The 19,264-nt window shown below is 42.8% G+C and overlaps 1 protein-coding gene across 5 annotated transcripts in view; it reads right to left on the reverse strand.

Moving 5' to 3' along the window:
* Window positions 1–19,264, reverse strand: part of Csmd2 (CUB and Sushi multiple domains 2) — a 579,269-nt gene that overhangs the window by 262,650 nt on the left and 297,355 nt on the right. For 4 of the 5 annotated variants that reach the window (XM_005395117.2, XM_013519719.1, XM_005395116.2 and 1 more), the window contains exons 8-10: window positions 17,992–18,079; window positions 17,179–17,303; window positions 8,496–8,617 (exon numbers count right to left, since the gene is read on the reverse strand). The exons of the other annotated variant lie outside the window; for it this stretch is intronic. In XM_005395117.2, coding sequence (XP_005395174.1) covers window positions 8,496–8,617; window positions 17,179–17,303; window positions 17,992–18,079 — 335 coding nt within the window. The remainder of the gene's footprint in view (window positions 1–8,495; window positions 8,618–17,178; window positions 17,304–17,991; window positions 18,080–19,264) is intronic. 5 annotated transcript variants of the gene reach the window in all.

Here is a 19,264-nt window from a genome sequence, read left to right on the forward strand (position 1 = left end):
GGTTGGGAATTTATAGCCCTAAAGTCTCCCCAGGTATTTCTGATGATGGCCAAATTTAGGGACGTTATTATAGGTAGATATTTTGTTAATATTAAATCAGTACTCTAAGGACTAAGGTCACCCGAATGCTAATCAGGCAGAGAGGGTGGAGCTGGCATGTGGAAGAGCCACCATTACTGGCTCTGTCTGAATCTTCTTTTCTCTCTTCATTGAATCTATCAAGCTTCCGGAGGACAGAGCAAGTATTTGGATTTGCTTTATTCCTAACTCATTGAGATGTGCGTTCCCAGTTTGGCTGAGCTCTTGTCTCTGCGGTTTCAGATGATGCAGCTTCGGGTGTTCAGTTACTGCTGGTAATTCAGAGCAGGGCTGTGGCCGTCTCACACCACAGCAACCCCCTGTGTCTGTGGGCCGGGGGCGTCCCTAGTTCTACCGCGGGCATAGTTAGAATAGAGTCTCCAAGGGGCATGGAGTTCCAGGAAGGAGCCCCCGTCCACACATGTGCAGCCTCCTGGGATACACTGTCATTCCCGGACTAGGAGAAGACCAAGGGGATGTGAGTCCCGCTTGTTACTGTTTCATTCAAGTGCTCACCCCTGCTCAGGACAGGCCCAATGCTCCTTGCAAAGGGGACCCTGCACGCTCAACCTTGCATCCTTATCACTTGTTCTGGGACTTCCCTTCTTTCACCATCAACTTTCTTCCTCACCGTCTCCCTCTTCCTGTTTGCTTGCTCTGCCCTTGGCCGGCACACAAAGTCCAGTTTCCAGTATTCTAAATAAACACCTCAAAGTAACTCTTTCTCCCATTTGTCCCTTTGTGTGGTACTGCCCATTCTCCCTCCTTTGCTTCACCGTGGAACTGCCCGTACTGCTGCCTCTCTGCCCTCTGGCCCCCGTTGCCTCACCTCCTGCCCGTGTGTTCCTTCATTGCTGTCTGTTCCTCCCCCAGAGCTCTGCTCTAGAGTCCTTCTGCCAAGACCAAACTCAATGGTCCCCTTCAGGATTCTTGCATCCAGCCTTCCTTTATCACTGCCATGATCACACATGTCCTAGCAGAAGACTTCCTGTGTTCGTGTCATACCCTCCTTCTGCCTCTCTGACTGCCCCTTCTCTGTATTGTTGATGTGGAAAGATAGTCCCCAGATCCACTCTAAATCTTCTTGTCCTCTTGACTCTGTCTTGCTGTCCCTTCATTAGAATTCTATTCCCACCCATGCACTAATGAGATGACAGCCAAATCTCTCCCTTGAACCCAGGACTTCCAAGCAGTACGTTCAAATGTTGTTGGATGAACAATAGATTCTTCAATGGGCATATTTCTATCTTGATCCCTACAAAGCGTGCTCTTTCCTTTGTATTTCCTTTTAAAGTCTATCATTGGTCCCTAGCCACGGAGTCCACTGAGTCATCATTCCTTTGTCCATTAGTAAATTATACTGAGCATCTGCTGTGTGTTAATTGTGTCAAGATACACAATTTCTGCTACTGAGACAGCCCATGTCATTGCTGGCCATTCTTTTCAGGGATGATGCTAGTGTCATGTGTGCATTTTATAAAGAATGTCAGTGTATGGACCTGCTATCACAGAAATGATGTATGGCAGGCTTTCTTGAATATGTATTGCAAGATTGTTTCCTACAGTGTTAACTATGCTTCAGAGTCTTTTAAATAAATAATTTTTAAAGAGAGAGAGAGAATAAAAGGTATGCAACCTCCACACCGTTAACCAGGAAGTCCATCCCACCCCTTAAATCTCACCCATCTCTTTCCTTCTCCACATCCCTAAAGCCTTGGTTGACACTCCCACCGTTCCTGCTTGGGACCTGCCTTAGCCTCCTAGCTGCTCCTGCTCCCCTGAGAATCCTCCTTCTGTCCTCTCTGCTGATGCCAGAGAAATCCTTCCCAAACTCAGACTTTCCCTTATTGCTCTGATTCAGAAAGGAGGATGGCGCTCCAGCCCCCAGCGTGGACAGTCCTAGCCCTCCCTTCTTCTCCGAGACCTCATTTCATCCAGTGGCACAGCAGAGCTATTTAAGTGCACGGATGTTGGAGTCAGAAAGACGGGGTTTTCATTCCAGCTCTGCCACTTACTGGCTGTGTGGAGTGGCTGTCTCCCAACCTTTAACCTACCCATGATCGACTTCCTTCACCTATCAAGTGGGACTATACAAACCTAATTCATTGTGCTACTAAGAAAATGAAATAAAATTTATACAGAGGTATCAGCTCTGTGGTTGGCACCAGATAGGCATACAATAAAAGCTATTATTGTTATTAAGAAAGTCTAACACGTCTAGCCTTAATGTCCTCCATTCTGGCATAAAACACAAACCTTTTTACCAAGCGTGTAGGTAAGACCTTCATCCTGTGTACTTTTCCATCTTTACCTTTATCTAGAGATGCTGAATCATTTTCAAGAGGCTATTGCAAACCTCAGTGCCTTTGCAAATGTTCTCACTCTGAGACACTGATTTCCAAGCCCACTCCTCCTTCACAACCTTGCTCAAATGTCACTTCCTTTGTGGAAGCTTCCCTGGTTTTTGCCTAGCACTGTGGACATACCCCACCAGCACTGTCAGTACTTTAGTATTTTATTTACATGCCTGTCTTCACTCCCACATGCACACTGCTCAAGGGCGGAAGTGGGAGCTATAGTTAGAGAGTGAATGAATACTTATCTCATAAAGCATTCTGAGAAGTTACAGAGACCATACTTTTTTGCTGGAGACTGGGGTGTGGGGTGGGAATACTCATGTCTCACCTAAGCAGCGCATGAACAAGATGCAGAACTGTTTCTGTTTTTCCTGTTGTTTGCAGGAAGGCAGCGTCTATGCCTCAGTCCTAGACTTCAGGTTTCCAACTCATCTCCGTCTGGTCCCACTCTGTATTTCCTGGCTCTCCACTCCTAGTTTCAGGATGAGCTCTCTTAGCTCTTCTGGGTACCCCTGTACTTCCTGAAGCCCATCAAGGACAACGGAGAGGTGGGGAACCTTCTGTCTCCAAGGCATGCCTTTCAGAGGGGCTGGTGCGGCCTCTTGCAGAACATGTCAGGGAGAGATGATTTGAGGTCACTGACCTCCACATGCTGGTCAAGCCTAGGCCTTCTTGAGGGGGATCAATCAAATTGCTTCTTAGAGAATTCTCAGGCCTCACCTAGGCTTCCCTAATATCTTATCTTCAAATTCAAAAGAAAATGAAGATAAGTATTACGGACAATACCTGAGGAAGAGCCCCCTGGTCAACAATTTAATAACTTCAGGGAAGTAAGTCCTCCTTCTGGTCTAGCTCCATCTTCACCTTCTGTGGCTGAAGCACCTTTCCCTGCTAAGTTCACCATGAAATGGTTTAATAAAACATGATTCCTCTGTAAAATGCTGTGCAGAGGAGATCTACTTCCAGTGTCCACAGCTCTGTGGCCTCAGGCACTTGAACCAAAGAACTTTGAAAGGTTCTTTGGTAATTTAAAGAGGGAAAAAAGTTTTTTTTTATAAGTGGGTGTTCAGGCCTGAATTATATCCTTCCAAAATTCATGTATTGAAGCCTGAATCTCCAGTGTGATTGTATTTGGAGATGGGGCATTTGGGGAGATAGTTAAGATTAGTAAGGTCATAGGAGTGTGGTCCTGGGGAGAGCAGACTAGGGTTCTCATAAACAAGAAGAGACGTGAGTGAGCTCTGCCCAAGTGCACACAGAAAGGGCCACACAAAGACACAGGGAGGAGGCGGCCATCTACATCCAGGAAGAGAGCCTCATCAGAAACTAAGGTTGCCAACATGATGACTTGCAGTCTCCAGAACTGTGAAAAAGCAAAGGTCCTTAGTATATTGTTGCCAGAGTCTAAGCAGATGAACATTATGAGGAATACTCAGACCTCCAGCACAATGGATGGAGGGACTCAGAATGTGACCAGGGTATAAAGCCAGCTTTGGCCTTGAGTGAGTTCAAAAACTCTGGTGAAGCACAGCTTTGGTCTTGCAGGAACTCTTGGAGAAGAGGGAACAATTACAAATCTGCCCTCCTGTTTCTCATTGGCCACCACCACCCTCTGGCAAACCTGGAGCTTGGCTTTATCTCGGACCTTGACAGCAAGAGGACAAAACACTTTCAGTGAGAACCCAAGACTGGAAGTAACCTTTGCATAGTTTGCAGCCTTCTAGCACTTTGTGTCTTGAAACTTTTACACTGAAAATTTAGTCTGAAGAGGTTTCTGGCTGGTCATGTCCCAGTGCACGGCAGTAGCTAATTCAAACTTTGCAAGAGACCACCTTCTACCAAGGTCTCAAAAACTTCCAGAGACAAAAGTTTGTGACTTTAACCACATAGTCAAAAACTACACAATAAGGAAAGAAATCTGGTTCTGGAAACCATGAGAGGGAAGAAGAGACCACAGAATCCACAAAGACTTTAGCTATTAACATTAAAGGACTCAATATAAAATAAGTAGGCTTAATGCATTTAAATTAAGTATATAAACATACGAATAAGGAGCAAGAAACTGTAAAATATGACCAAAACTTTTGAAAAAGAACCAAATAGAACTTTCAGAAAATTAAAATTATACTTTGAACTAAAATCTCATTGAACTGCAATCCTTAATGAGTGTATTAATAGAGATTATACATAGTAAAACAGAGAATAACAGCAAAATAAAAGAGAAAATATGAGAAAACGATATGGGTGATAGATTGGGAAGAACAAAAACAGCTTGCCAGACTTTCAAAAGACAAAAAGAGAGCAAATAAAGAAGAAGCAATAGTTGGAAAGGTGATGGTTAAACATTATCCCAAGCTAATGCAAGGCACAACCCACGGATTCAAGAAACAATGAATTCAAGCAGGGCAAATACAGCAATGCCCACACTTGATAGGGAAACTGCAGGACACCAAAGACAAGAAGACCAGCACAGCAGCCAGAAGATATCATACAAAGGAAAGGCAAGAAACAGTGACAGTGACAACTGAAGCTAGAAGACATGGGCACAACACCGCCCTGTACAGGAAAACTATGATTACCAATTGAGAATCAAATGTCCAGGAAATACCAGTATATTTTTAAGAGCATGAGAAAGGAGACATTTTAAGACAAAGAAGAACCAAGAAACATCAATAGAAAATGAAAAACATAATTTGAGCAGAAAGAAATTCCAAACAGAAAGACTAGGATACAAGAAGCAAAGGTGAACACAGAAGTAGTGTGCGAATCTGAATGGACATACACTGTTTTTTTTAGTAACACCATCGTTTGTGAGGAGGAGCAAGGTGACATGCAAACCCATTCCTGATGGAGTATGAATCAAGGAGTAAATGCACAGTGTTCTAAGATTCCTGGCTTTTCAGGAGGAACACAAAATTAATATTTAACTTTAGACTTTAGTAAGTATGCATTAATATTTCTAGAGTATTTTAAAAGAACAGAAATAATTGTATGATTTAAATAGTCTACATTCTCTAGTTAAAAGACAGATTTTTAGACTGTATTTGAAAAACTCCAACTACACACAAAATACACATAAAACATAAAGGTAACAGAAGGGCAATAGTAGGAGAATAGAAAATATTAGATGTAAAAAGTAAGAAGGAAAAGAAAAAAGAGAAAGGAAGGAAGGAGGAAAGAAAGAAAGAAAGAGAAAAGAGAGAAAGAAAGAGAGAGAGAAGAAAGAAAGCTGATGTAATAGCAAGGGGGAGGGGAAGTTATAAAGCCCAAACTGACAGAAATTCAAAGCATAATAGATAAATTCATTATTATGTAGGCGACTTTAATATCTCTCTTTCTGCAGTGAATTGATCAAGAAGACAAAATAATCAATGAAGACATAAAAGACAAACACAACAATTTGATGTAATGGTCACATTAGAACATAAAAACTGCAAAATGCACTATTTATTTTTTCAGTAACACATAGAATATGAAAAAATGACCATTTCTGGCCTGAAAGGCACATCTCCACAAATTTCAAATGGTTGAAATACAGACAATGTTCTCCAAATACCAGCTTGATAAGCAATAACAAAAAGACAGCTAGAAGAGTCCTTTGGAAATTAACATACACTTCTAAATAACTCAAAGTTGAAAGACAAAATAATAATGTAAATTAGGAAATATTCAGAACAGTACTGGGGATGTAGTTTAGTGGCACAGCACATGCCTAGCATGTATGGCAAGGCTCTGTGTTCAGTGCCCAGCACCACAAAAACAAACTAGAGCCAAACTATAACAGAAATTCTGCATATAAGAATCTGTGGGAATGTAGCTAAAGCAATCTTCTGAGGGAAATGTATAGCCTTATATGGTTAAATAAGATTTGAAAGTAGGGGGTAGGGATTTAGCTCAGTGGCACAGTGCTTGCCTGGCAAGCGCCAGGTCATGAGTTCAATTCCCGGTACCGGAAAAAAGCAAAAACAAAAACAAACAAGCAAAAAAACCCCCAAAGATTTGAAAGTAGATAATGGACCAATCATCAAAATTAGATGCAGAGAAAAACACCCAATGGAATAAATCTTATGTAAGGAAAGAGATAATAATGATGAGAACAGTTATGGATGAAATATAAAGTAATATATTAAAAAGAATATTACCCAAATCAAAACTGATTCTTTGACAAGAGTAACAAATGTGAAACTTCTGAAAACGCCCATTTAAAATAATTCAAATTAGAAATGAAAAAGGAAACAGAAATACAAAAATAGCAGGGATTGTAAATATAGTGACAGGGTATACATAATTTTACATTCAATAAATTTGAGCACTTAGTAAAATGAACTCTAGACAAAAATGGATGGCCTAAATTAACCTTTAGTTGTTACAGGTATTAACTCTATAGTTTAAATTTTCCAACAAAGGCAACATTAGACAGACAGTTGGGCTAAAAAAAAAAATTCCACTAAAGTTTCAAGGCAAAAGTTATTGCAATTTTCCACTAAGCACCCCAAGGGATAGAAGGAGAAGAAACACTCTCCAAATCATTTTATGAGGCTAGTATTACCTTGATACAAGAATCTTGGAAGGACAAAAAAATAACAGGCCAGTTTCACTAATTAAATAGAAACAAATTATCTAACAGAATGTTAACAAATAAAATACAGGAATGTATAAAAATGTAAATACTAAGTGATCAGGTTAGATTTTTCCTGGGATTGTAAGGCTGGCTTAGAAAAGCTAGGCAATGTAATTCATGATACTAAGAGAACAAAGGAGGAAAACAATAATTGTATCAGTAGATATGCAAAGGCATTTCATAAAATTCAACAGTCATTCTCAATGAAAATTTCTCACAGACTAGGATTAAGAAGAAACTTTCCCAATTCAAAAAGGGAAATGTTTAAATTAAAAATAAAATGAACTTTGGGAAACATCATACTTACTGGCAAAGAAATAAAAACATTCCATTAAACAACAAACAATGACAAGAGTGCCCACCATCATCACAGTGATCAGACACTATACTAAGGCTCTAGTCAGATGAGTGAAGCATGCAAAAGAAAGAAGGAAAGGCTATATGTATTGGAAAGGAAGAAACAGAGCCATCCTTCTTTGCAGATGATCACTGCCCATGTAGAGAACCCAAATACTCACAGATACAATTATTACAAGATAGTTGCTATATATAAAAATCACAATGCAAAAGTTAATTGCATTTCTAAATACCAGCAAGAAGCAGGCAGAAAACGCAACTTAAAAATATGATTTATAAAAGCAACAGCAAATATATGATATTTGAGTAAATACATATATTAAGAATTTATAAGATATCTAATGGAAAAATTATACAAGTTCATTGAAAGCCATTAAAGAAGCCCTAAGTAATTAGAGAGGTGTATCACTCATGGACTGGATGGCTCAGTATCAAAATATATCAGTTTTTCTCCAATTGATTTATAGCTTTGATGTAATTAAAAGAAAGATGCAAAAAGGTTGTTGTGGATTTGGTCAAGACAGCTGTAAATTTATAAGACAAAATAAAAGGTACAGAAAAAACTAAACACAAAATAAACATACATATTATATATATATATATATATATATCACAAATTTTGAATGGAGTTGATTAAGAATACAGTGCACAGAACATAATTACATTTAAATGAAGCTCAAATGCTGGCATACTAAACAATGCATTTTAGGAGAATATACTTAAGTGCTAAGTCTAAGGAAAGGCAAATGAATAATAAACACACAGTTGTGATAACAGCTTTCTCTGAGGATGTAGGGAGTGGAATGAGATTTGGTGATGACCAGGTCTCTTTAAGGAAACTAGAATTTCTTCTTATACTTAAGATGGGAAATGGCTACAAAGGTATTTGTTGTATTGGTGTTATTTATATCTTACTTGTATTTCATGAATATGCTGTTTATTTACTCAGTACTTAATAAAAACAATGTAAAAGTACTATCTGCAGAGAAGCTACCACTATAAGCTTTGGAGTTTCAAATCCCTGGTAGACCAGCTGTCTCAACCTGGACCCACCTGCAGGACTCCCACTCCCAGAGCCTTACCTTTGAGGGGTTGAGTGCTGTGATGATCCACACACAGTGTGCATTGTTGTCATATTGAATGGGGAAATTGGGGGAGGTGATGATGCCCGAGGGGCCGCGAAGGTGGGCATCACACATTCGAGCTGCAGAGGGGAGATGAAAGACAGGCCTTTTAGTAGAAGATCCACTTCTTCCCGCCTCCCACTCCTAGCCCCAAAGAGATTGAATGTGTATGGTTTCACCCTAGAAATAACCTGTTTCCTGCACTGTTACCCCACAGTTCTCAGCAGACTATGGAAAGTCTCAAGGGCCAGGAACAGGTACTACATGGCCTGTCCTGCTTAGAGGCACTGGTAACTTTCCAAGGCAGGTTAAGAAACCCCTGAGTCCCCTGAGATTAAGCAGCACATCTTCACAAAGAAGGTATAGGCTAGTACCATGCATGTCCACCTAAGTACCATGCTAGTACCACCTGAGGCTAGGTGGGCTGAAGGCACTTATGGACCGGTAAGCAGCTCACCTGGCTCTGCTCACCTGCCTGTGTTTCCTTATTTGCACTCCAGGTCACCAAAGCAGCTGAATGCTGCTCTGGACCCAAATTTGCTTACCTAGGAGTCGGCCCTCATCCAAGATTCTGCTAGTCCTCAGTCCCTCCCTCTACAACCTCACCAGCCTCTCAAAGCAGAATCTCAGGATGCCCTTGTCAAGGCCACCCCATCAGGCCTCAGAATGCCTGTGCCCAAGGGAGTTGCCAAGGCCCCCAACTCACTCAGTAGCAGGTACCAGTGGTCTCAGTGCCAATCTAGCACTTCCCAAGCCCTTCCTCACACTCAGCTCGTGCCTGAAACAGGCTTTTGACTGGAAGCATACAGATTCAAGGTGAATTAGAAGAAGTGCTCTACTCAAGTAGATATAAAGTGTTATCAATCACGGCTTAATCTAATTAAGCTCTTTAAAATAGCTTCTAAACTAATTAGATTAAGTAGTGATTGATCACAGTTAAGGTACTACATTGTATCTAGGTATTTGCTTTCTTTAAAAATGTGTGCTTGAGTCCTAGCCACTTCATTCTTCAATGTTAGCGAGCAGCTATTTTAATAAAGGGCTCCATGAGCCTACTCTGTCGCTGCCCACATGGCAATTTATCCTAATTGTAGGCAAAGTGCCTAATAGTAAAGAAAGAGTGAGCAAACTCAACAGGCCTAAGTATATAAAATGAAAGTGCTGTCAAATCTGGTTTCTGCTGATGAGCCCAAATATCCTGGAGCTGCTCTCCATGTGGGGACAGGGCCATGATAAACCTTCCCTAGGAAACCCGCACTAGGAGACTCTGGGAAGCAGGTTCTGTAGCTCCCGGACATAATGAATCTCTTGTTTCGTGCACTCATTCCTATGCTCATTCATTCCAACATTTATTAAGTGCCTATGACAGGGCAGCCAGAATGTGGGGAGAGAAAAATGTCTGACACGCCCCCCTCTCGGAAGGGCCACAGCCAGTGTGGGAAACAGGAATGAGGACAGTTCCAATCAAGCAGAGGCCAGGGTGCCGGAGGGCTGATTGCAAAGGGAGGTTTGCTCCCTCCCTTCTGGTACTCATCCCTTCTGGGAGCCGATCCTCTTCCAGTGGCTCACCGCTGCCTGTGCGCAGAGGGTCTGTTTCTCCCCCACCCTGAGCTCACACAATGACTCAAATAATGAACAGAGTTTTAATTCCCTCATTCCTTTCAGCATTAATTCTACCCCAAGTCACCCTTAGATACAGACTACACTTGATACAACGGGCCCTGGGGCAGCATGGCGTGGTTGAAGAAAGAGGTCAGGCTCTGGGGCTTATCAACTTAGCCACCTGGATCAAAATCCATTTGTGGGCTGTTTAAGCCTGGGTGAATTAGAAAACCTCTCTGGTTCTACGTCTTCATCTGTGAAAAGGGGTAGTAGTGCTATCACTTCACTGACGTAGCTTAGGATGACACAAACAGGAGGACAGATGTGAAGGCTCATCCCAGGCCCAGGGACATGGTTCCACAAAGGGGACTCAGGACTACCGAACTCAGTGCCATGTTTATAACCCTCTCTATGCTCAAGATTTTGCTCAAAGCTGAGAAGCTTCTTTCTACCTTTACTTATTTCTTCACATAGGCATTTTCTTCTAACCACACCAGAGATTGACATTACTAAACAAATTAGAGTAAGGTAATCAAAACCAAAACCATGACCCTATCCTTCCTGTACAAAAAGGACTCACAGATTCAGAACCCTACCCCTGTAGCAAATCCTTACAAATCTCTACCAACACCATCTTTCACCTCTTCTGGAAAGGCGGATTTTGCTGTTAAAAGCCTTCAGCTCCAGTTTCAATTTATCCTGCACTTGTTTCCAAGAATTAGATGGTATTTGCAGTCTGTTAAAACATGCTGAAGGTAATTAGAGAGAACAGGTCAAAAAGGCATTTACCACTTTAAGGGCTTGGAGGAGTTTAATTAAAATATTACAATCTGCAGATAGTTAGCATGGAGCACCTTAAAAAAGGATCTAAATGAAGCATTAGCTTTTTTCTTTGCTGTCTGGGCAAGGTCAGGGGTTCTGAACACAGACAGACAGATTTCTACCTGAGCAGTCGCTCCCAAGATCCCTACAACAGATGGCAAGCTCCTTGCTGTGACCCAGATGGGCTGGAAAAATCGTGGGTGCACAGTATTAGAATAAATGAAAGAACCTATCTGTATGTTCATCAGAGGGTCTTCTGGATATACCTCAGGAAAGATTTCTCTGAGACCTTCCATGGCTGGGCTCTGCAGCCCTTCCCCCTCATCCTCTGGACATTACTGTACCATCTAACAGGGGATACTATCTCACGGGAGCATAAGGGGACATTGCCTGGACCCGTAGCCAGTTCTGGCATTAAAACAGCTTAGCACCAAAAAAGGGGGGACCTACTCCAAGTGCAAGAGGCACGGAGTCCCTCTGGTCTCCTAGCTTCTCTCCAAATCTTATTTCTGCTCTCTTCCAAACTGCCTTCCCTTGCTTCTCCTACTACCTACCTCCTGAATACCCTGTGCATAACATCTTTCAGAGCCTCCTACTCCAATTCCTGCCTCCACAGAAATCTCTCCCCTTCTCCAGGCCACTGCTTCCTCTGCAGTTCTTTACAGTGGAGATTTTGCCCCTGAGATCTTCCCCTGCTGGTATTTCTCTCCAGAAATATTTTTCTGAGCCCCCAGAGCTCATCTTTGACCGACTGAGACCTCCACTACATTGGCACCAATATTTTCTTTCAGTTCACAAGCTCCCTCCTATCCTTCCCTCTGTCCTTTCCCAGCTTAGACCCCACTGTCCACCATTAGCATCATTTTACAAACTATTCCAAGTCCCCTGCTTCCTTTTCCTCTAAATAGCTTCTGGAACACACTGGTTATGGATAAAACCCTCCACCTCCACTCTCCTATACCTGCCTCCACACAACTGTGCTTTGCTGGAAAAAAAATTACATAAGAAGGAAGACTGATGTCACTATAAATTCATGATTACTCATCTCAGAAAAATCCAGAAACCCCAACACTTGGCTCTGTCAGCTCACTCTTTCATTCTGCTCATACTCTTCTGTGCCTTCTCTGTGCCCCTCGGAGCCTCGCTCTTCCCGGTCCTCCCCTTATTCCCAGCTGATGACCTTGCCGCAGGCTTCTTAGAGGAAACAGAAACCATTTAGCAGGCACCTCCTCTGTCTTCCTCAGCTGTGCAACTCTGCCTGCTGATCTGCTCATCTTTTTTTCTTGTTCTAAGAGGGGTGACCCCTTCTTTTAGAGGCCAGCCCCGTCTCATGAGATCCCTGCTTTCTCCATCCCAAGATCAATTTTTGCCTGCAGCCACATCCAGGGCCATGCTGTCCTGGAACCAGAACAGTCTTAACTCTCAGAAAATAAATTGAACCATCCATTCCTCCCCCAGTGCCTATGCTCCCAGCAGACTGACTCTGGTCTTGAGTCACTTGTTGTCATCCATCCCGGGCCAAATTGCCCTGTGGTCCCCACATGTATTCCTGTCTCTCAATCCTCTCCGACTCTTCTTTTGCTGCATGGTGTGGACCTTAGGACAACTCAGCAGGACCTTCACTTGCCCTGCATTTTCATATCTGCCTGGTGCAGTGCCTACCTTTGATTTCTCTATGACTCAGTTGTCCGTTCACATCCTGGGGCTCCCATGGTATCCACAGATTCATGGTTTACCACAACTGAAGCTTCAACCCAAATCAGTCTTCTTCCCTGTCTACCTTGCCAATCCCCATAGAGAAAACCTCAAACACCTCACGCGTGGCAGAGCCACTTAACCCCACTGGTTACCTGTGTTCGTCATTACACTTGACCTCTCTGGAGATCTGACCCCTTGGACCCTCCTCTCTTTTGTGAAACAGCTGCCTCTTGGATTTTCCTACTTCTCAGAATGCCCTCGGCTTCTTTTTTCTCCATTAACTTCTTAAAAGTAGTTATTTAAATCTAGGTGATGGGTGTACGGGGGTTCTTTGTACATTAATCGCAACTTTTCTATAAATTTTAAATTATATTAAAATAAAAAGTGACCAAAAGGGGAGTAGAGAAAGAGGCATTGTTCTGTACGGTTCCATCCAGTACACTGGCTCAGAAAGATGTCGAAGTGCAGTTTTCCAGGGGAAGTAGCCTAGAGTCTTTGGAGTCAGCATTCAAAACTCAGCTCAACTGATTGGCTTTGTGCCCTTGGGTAAGCTGGCTGACCACTCTAAGCTTCAGCTGAACATGAAATATGTTTATTGCCACTTGACTCATAAAGAAATTATGAAAAATGCTTAATGCAATGCTTCAGACAAGTATAAATAGATTAATAAATGGGAGTTTTATCATTAGCACATAGACGTAAGAGACTCAGGGACATTCTTAGAATCAGAACAATGGGCTTGTATTTACTGTAGTCAGTATGCAGTCTCTACCTGAGTAGACAGAAAAGGAGAGAGGAGAGAAGAGAAGCAGAGAAAAAAAGAGTACAGAGAGAGAGCAGAGATGTGGAGAGAGAGGGAAATAGCATTCTTGACCACAACAGTGCTTAAGGGGTAGGAAGCAGATCTGAATAAAGGCCACCAAGCCAGGAAACAGGCATGTTTAATTATCATAGCATTTAATTTAGTCTGGTTTATGTCATATTTCCAACGTTTCACCCACGGAAAAGATTCAGAGCATTTAAATGATTTTCCCTGTGCTATGTGGTTTGTAAAGTCTGAGCTTAAACTTAGGTCTTTGAGTCCCAAGTCTGGTAATCTAGCCACAAAAAGGGTTCTATTCTAAACATATATGCACACAAGCGCACATAAAGATTTAGTCACAAAGAAAAAGTAATACATGGTTTTCTATGAATGGTTTACTTTGTGCATCTGTAAGTAATTCATCTGGAGCTGATACGCAGTCCCTATCTTCATCACCACCAACTTGTGCCAGGAAGAAACTAGGTCTCTCGATCGCTAATTCAGTCTTTTTACAAACATTGGTACCCAGAGCCCCAGGGTTGCCAGGGTCTGGGGGCTGCTGAGCATGGTGGGGGAGAGGACACTCCAAATCTGCTCTTACTCTGACTAGCGAAGCTCCACTTGGGTCTGTTCTAGTTCTCAGCCTTCTGCAAACACTTATTTCTAAGTATTGGGTCTATGTGAAAACCCGTACTATAGCATCCCACTTTAATGTGGGGCTGCATAGAATTACTTTACCAGTATTTCGCATTGCCCTCCTTCTCCTTTGCATGAGCAAGATTTCTAGGAGTCGAATTAGAGGTTTTATTTCCTCGGGTGGGAGGGAAAAAAGAAAGCTCTATGAATACCTAATTTCCAATTCCAAGATGAAGGCACAGTTCCATATTATTCATTCATTTCAATCACTGATTTATTCAGGTAGTCCTTAAACATTTATTGAGAACCTATTATTTGCCAGGCCCTGTGTTTTAGTAGAATTAATTTTGCGGAAAAATGAATACTTAAAGCCAAATCATATTTTAAATGCATTAGATAGAAAACAGTACCACTATGTACGGTGGTCCATGCTCTTTAGAATGTGATCTTTTGGTAACCTTCTTTTGAGTGGAGCTTCTTGTAATTGAAAGACTTTTGTCCCTTTTGAAATCTCAAAGTGGGGTATGCCTAAGCTCTCCTACAAACCACAATTAGAATAGCAATTCCAATTAACTAGAATCAAAAGATTTTAAAAGAAAAATCTTCAGGACTGCTACAAATAAAGAGACCTTTGAAACCATACCACCCTCTTCCTCTAGCCTTTGGAAAGCCCAGGAAAAATCATCTGGGTCTAAGCCCCAGTGCTTTGGCTGTCTGTATCATCTCACAATGGCCCATGGAAGAGGAACAGCAGATGGAGAGGGAGGCGGGGGGCCAGCCTGTGCTGAGACCTCACACTCCATCACAGGTGGTGCTGGCCACCTTCTATGGCATTCTTTTCTTTAAATTCATGATTGCTAGGAAGGGGAGGTTTCATTTTCTACATTCACAAACAAGGGCACAGTGACAAAAAACGATGAAAGAACCAGTCCAAGGCCAGACAGCTAACAGGTGGCAGAGTTGTGATCTAGATCAAAGTCTCTGTGACACTCAAATCATGTAGCTCCTATAGGATTGGACAAGATGGTGGCTTTGGAAAAGACCTATGGCCATTAGAGGCTGATATCTGCTCTAGGCCTTTAGGAAGCTATGTACTAATGGTGTGCATCAAGTGAAACAAAACATATGTGCTTACACCTCACACTGGCACCACTTTTAACTGCTCACTTTCATCTGGCTCTCTAAGTGATGCCATGAAGTCACGTTCTAGTGTCACGAACATTTAGCGGTAAGAAATTCAAAGGGCTGCAGAAAGTGGCCGAGGACACCTAACTGAAAGTGATGACGGTTGGGTTTGAGCTGTGATTCCACACTTTCACAGTGGCAGAGGATGGAAGCAGATAACAGATGTGAGAAAGCTTAGCCCAGTGCTTAGCAAAAGTGTAGCATAGAATCCAGTTTGGTGGATCAACATCAACAGAGATAGCTCGAATTGGGCACATATGTGTGTAGGAGAAGAAGAGCATGTAATTCAACTTCGAGCTTCCTTCTGAAACACTATCCCTTCTCTGCACTGGGTATATTCATGTAAACAATCACCATTATTAAGAGAAAAAGGCACTGGTGAGAGATCAGATCCCACCACTAGCTTCTCAAAAGGAGTTTCAAAATGACTGGCTGGCCAAGGGCCCCTCAGACCTCAGACCAGATAATTCGATGCTTCTCTGCACTGCTGGTGCCTTGGCTCCCTGCAATTAGATTGGTGTGCTAGTCAATTTTGCATTCATTCCATCATTCATTCAACTTGTTATTAAGCACCTATTGTGTTCCAGACCTTGTGAGTGGTGATGAAAACAGAAGTCCTTGTCCTGGTAGAAGTCATATCCTAGCATAAGAGTATTTCTTTTTCTTCTATAGCACCTGTCAGTTCATAAAGTGTTTCCACATCCCCAACTTCACCTGACTGTCACATTAAACACAAAACAGCACAGAGTAGGTACTATTTGAACATAAGAAAATAGGCCCAGGGAAAATAGGAGATGTGCTCAATTGCTTAGAGTTACATTAAGAATTCTTTTGTTTGTTTGACTTTAGAAAAATAGTAGCTATGTAGAATCCTCGAAATAATACAGCTAAAATCAGTGGAAATGCAAAGTATATTATAAATCATTGATTGTAGCTACCTTGAAGTTGAGGAAGGATGGACAAATCTAAGACTTATTTCAAAAATATTTTTATGACCCTCTTCCAGATTACATATTGGTGTATTGAAGAGAAAGAATGAATTTCCCTTTCGTGTGTCCAGAGAAAGGGAAGAATCTTCTTCTCATACTGGAAGGATACAGAGTGTAAGTTTATAGTAGGCAGCAATCCTTGTCTCCCAAAATGGCCCTCAGAAGAGTCCTGGTTGTCTTTTAATGGTATTTAGCTGCCTAGTGCTCAGGGCAACCCTGGACATTAAGATCTGGGGCTTCTCTACTGCAAAAGGAGCAACTGCCCTGTCCCAGTGAAGGTACACATACACGTCTAACCTTATAAGATTACTTGGTAGGGGTGGGAGTGGGAGGTGTAGAGACTAGGCCAGCTTATCCTTGGTCCATGTGATAGTTAAAATGTGAGTGGCAAGGTCCTGAGAACAAGATACCAAGTATGGTGTTATAAGCAGCCCATTGAGAATGTTGATATGGCCACTTCAGTACAGCTAAAATCATTGCTATAGAATTGACAGATATGTTAATTACAGCATATGGGGCAAGAAACAAGGACAATGGGATAGAAGGTTTGGACATATGTGTGTTATAATAGAGGTATTCAAGGTGTCTTCCTTGACTATGATATCTTTCTGCAATGAGCAAGCAACCTGCTTCATATGTGCCTGCCCCATCAGACTATAAAGTCCATGCAGGTCTATTGCCCTCACTTGTGTATGTCCTGGCCCTAGTATAGGCTTGATACAGACAGGGTGCCAAACAAAAGTGTTAATTAATAAATAAATGCAGGACCCGAAGCCCTGGGAGCAGCAAGAGAGCAAAATGACCTGGTCTGTATGAGAGCTTGGGCCTCAGGTGCTGGGAGCTGACATTCATTCTCCTGACCCAGCCCAGCTTTCTGCAAAGCCTCTACTCCCCACAGTGTCCTCACCTCGGCAGACAGGCCTATGGTCGCTCCAGGCCGCAAACATGTCGCTCACTTTCATACAGGTGATCCGCTTGGACCCTTGCAGATCATAGCCCTCATTGCAGGTGAACTGGACGCTGGATCCTAACCTAGGAGACAAGGTATGTCTGTAAGCTTGGTCCCTGGGTCTTGGCGCTCCTGTCTGAAGTCCTTCCTGGTTCTTCCTAAGTGGAAGGTTATTTCTCCTTCTACTGCTTAATCTCTGCTCCACTGTTTATAGCTTAAAATCTCCATTGGAAGGAACATCTGCTCTTCATCTTGTTTTTGGACCATTTAATGGGTTTAGGATTGAATTAAAAGGTGACTTTGTGAGCAAAACTGTGATCCTCTGAGATAAGTATCAATTAGGGCAGCTAAGAGTGGGTGGATGATACCCACAAACTGTAATGAAAATGGAGGACTGTGAGAAGATGCCTTGATAGTTTGAAACTTGCAAAATGCATCATCTTGGGACCCTGAACCTCCTGAAAAATTGCCAATATGAGTTTCCTGCTGGTATGTCATTACCAAGGATGGCAACCCTTTGTACTGCAGTTATATAGGTTTTCTGGGTAATGCTGGCAGTTTATGTATCTCTCCCACCCCCATAAGGCATGGGCACTGTCCTAAGGACTAGGCCCAGAGAGAATGTCAAAGGCATCTTGCCAGCACATGTCTGCTCTTGCATTATATCATTCTCATCACTCCACCTCCAAGAAGGCCAGATAGCCTTTGCCTTCCTCCCAGCCCAGACACCCCACCCTCCTAGTAATAAAAAAGTTCCCAAGGAGATCTTACCTGAAATCCGAGCCTAGTCTTTTGCCCCTTTCAGGTATGCCAGGGTCTGGACACATATTATGTCCTTGGGACACACCAACCTGAGTTACTACAAGGGAAAAAAACAGCATATACATAGATGGATAGTCACGGGAAGATATGGACTGGGGCAATGTCTCAGGGCAGGGGGTGGAGGCAGAGACAGAATGAAGCCTTGCTTCAGGGGATCTGTGGGGATGGCTAGGGTCTATTGGACTGGGCTTTCCTGGCTGTGCAAGGTGGGGAGCTGCTTTTGACAAATTCCTTTGTAAGAAAAATCCAAGTGAAATTCATCAAGAGCGTATGGGCTCCCAGACAGGCCCTCTCCAACAACAGCCACCCACATCCCTCATCCCGCACCAGTGGCCAGAGGTGGACTGTCCACACACCCCGGTGACCTCCCCATCCTGCACTTCAGATCTGAGGTGGAGACTCTAGATGAGATGAGCCCCCCAACCTCAGCCCCAAATGGATAAATGACTCAAAGAAAGTTAAATAAAAGGTGGATGCATGATCAGAAACAGTAGAGAATGTAAGAGAAAGCTGTGGTTTGAAGTTCAAAGCAGGGACTTCCATTCAAATATGGATATTTCTCCCCATCAGATACTTCTCAAGGCGGAGTAGGGTAAGCAGTGACCAGAGCACCTCTACCCTGCCCGAGGCCACTGGCCAAGGGCACTGAGCAGAGATGGGACCTGCGGTGGTTCTAGCAGGTTGTGTGATGCTCTGACACCAGCCTACACCAGAGTTCTATTTACAAAAATTATATACACAGTTGTCTGGGCTAGAGCACAAGTTTGGTCTAGGGGCGACGGACAACACATGGTACAGAGGGCAGGCAAGCCTCTGGTCCCTGCCTGGCCATTGTTCTTGGATGCTTATACTGCTGAGGCAAGAATCTCACTTCTCTGGGTCCCTGGATTTGTGAAGCTGTGGTCCAGACGTTCCATCCAAGGATTCACCAATCCCATGATCCCAGCTGCAACCTCTGGATGAAGGGTTAGAGGTATTCTGGAGCAACAGCCTCTGAGCTTCCCAACTCCATCCCCACCCACCCAATGTCCCATAATGTGCGAAGCACTCAATCACCCATTCACTCACTTACTCATTTCCATGCATGGACACCCCACAAACATTCATTGAGCACCTACTGTATATAAGACTGTTTTTATTTTCTTGGATACCATGGGAGTGCCAAGGGTAGTCAGATATGAATACTATTCTTGAGGAGCTTCCACTAAAGATATGAAACATG

This window comes from Chinchilla lanigera, unplaced genomic scaffold, assembly GCF_000276665.1.
Source record: "Chinchilla lanigera isolate Chin_1 unplaced genomic scaffold, ChiLan1.0 scaffold00051, whole genome shotgun sequence".
In the NCBI taxonomy this organism is placed as follows: domain Eukaryota; kingdom Metazoa; phylum Chordata; class Mammalia; order Rodentia; family Chinchillidae; genus Chinchilla; species Chinchilla lanigera.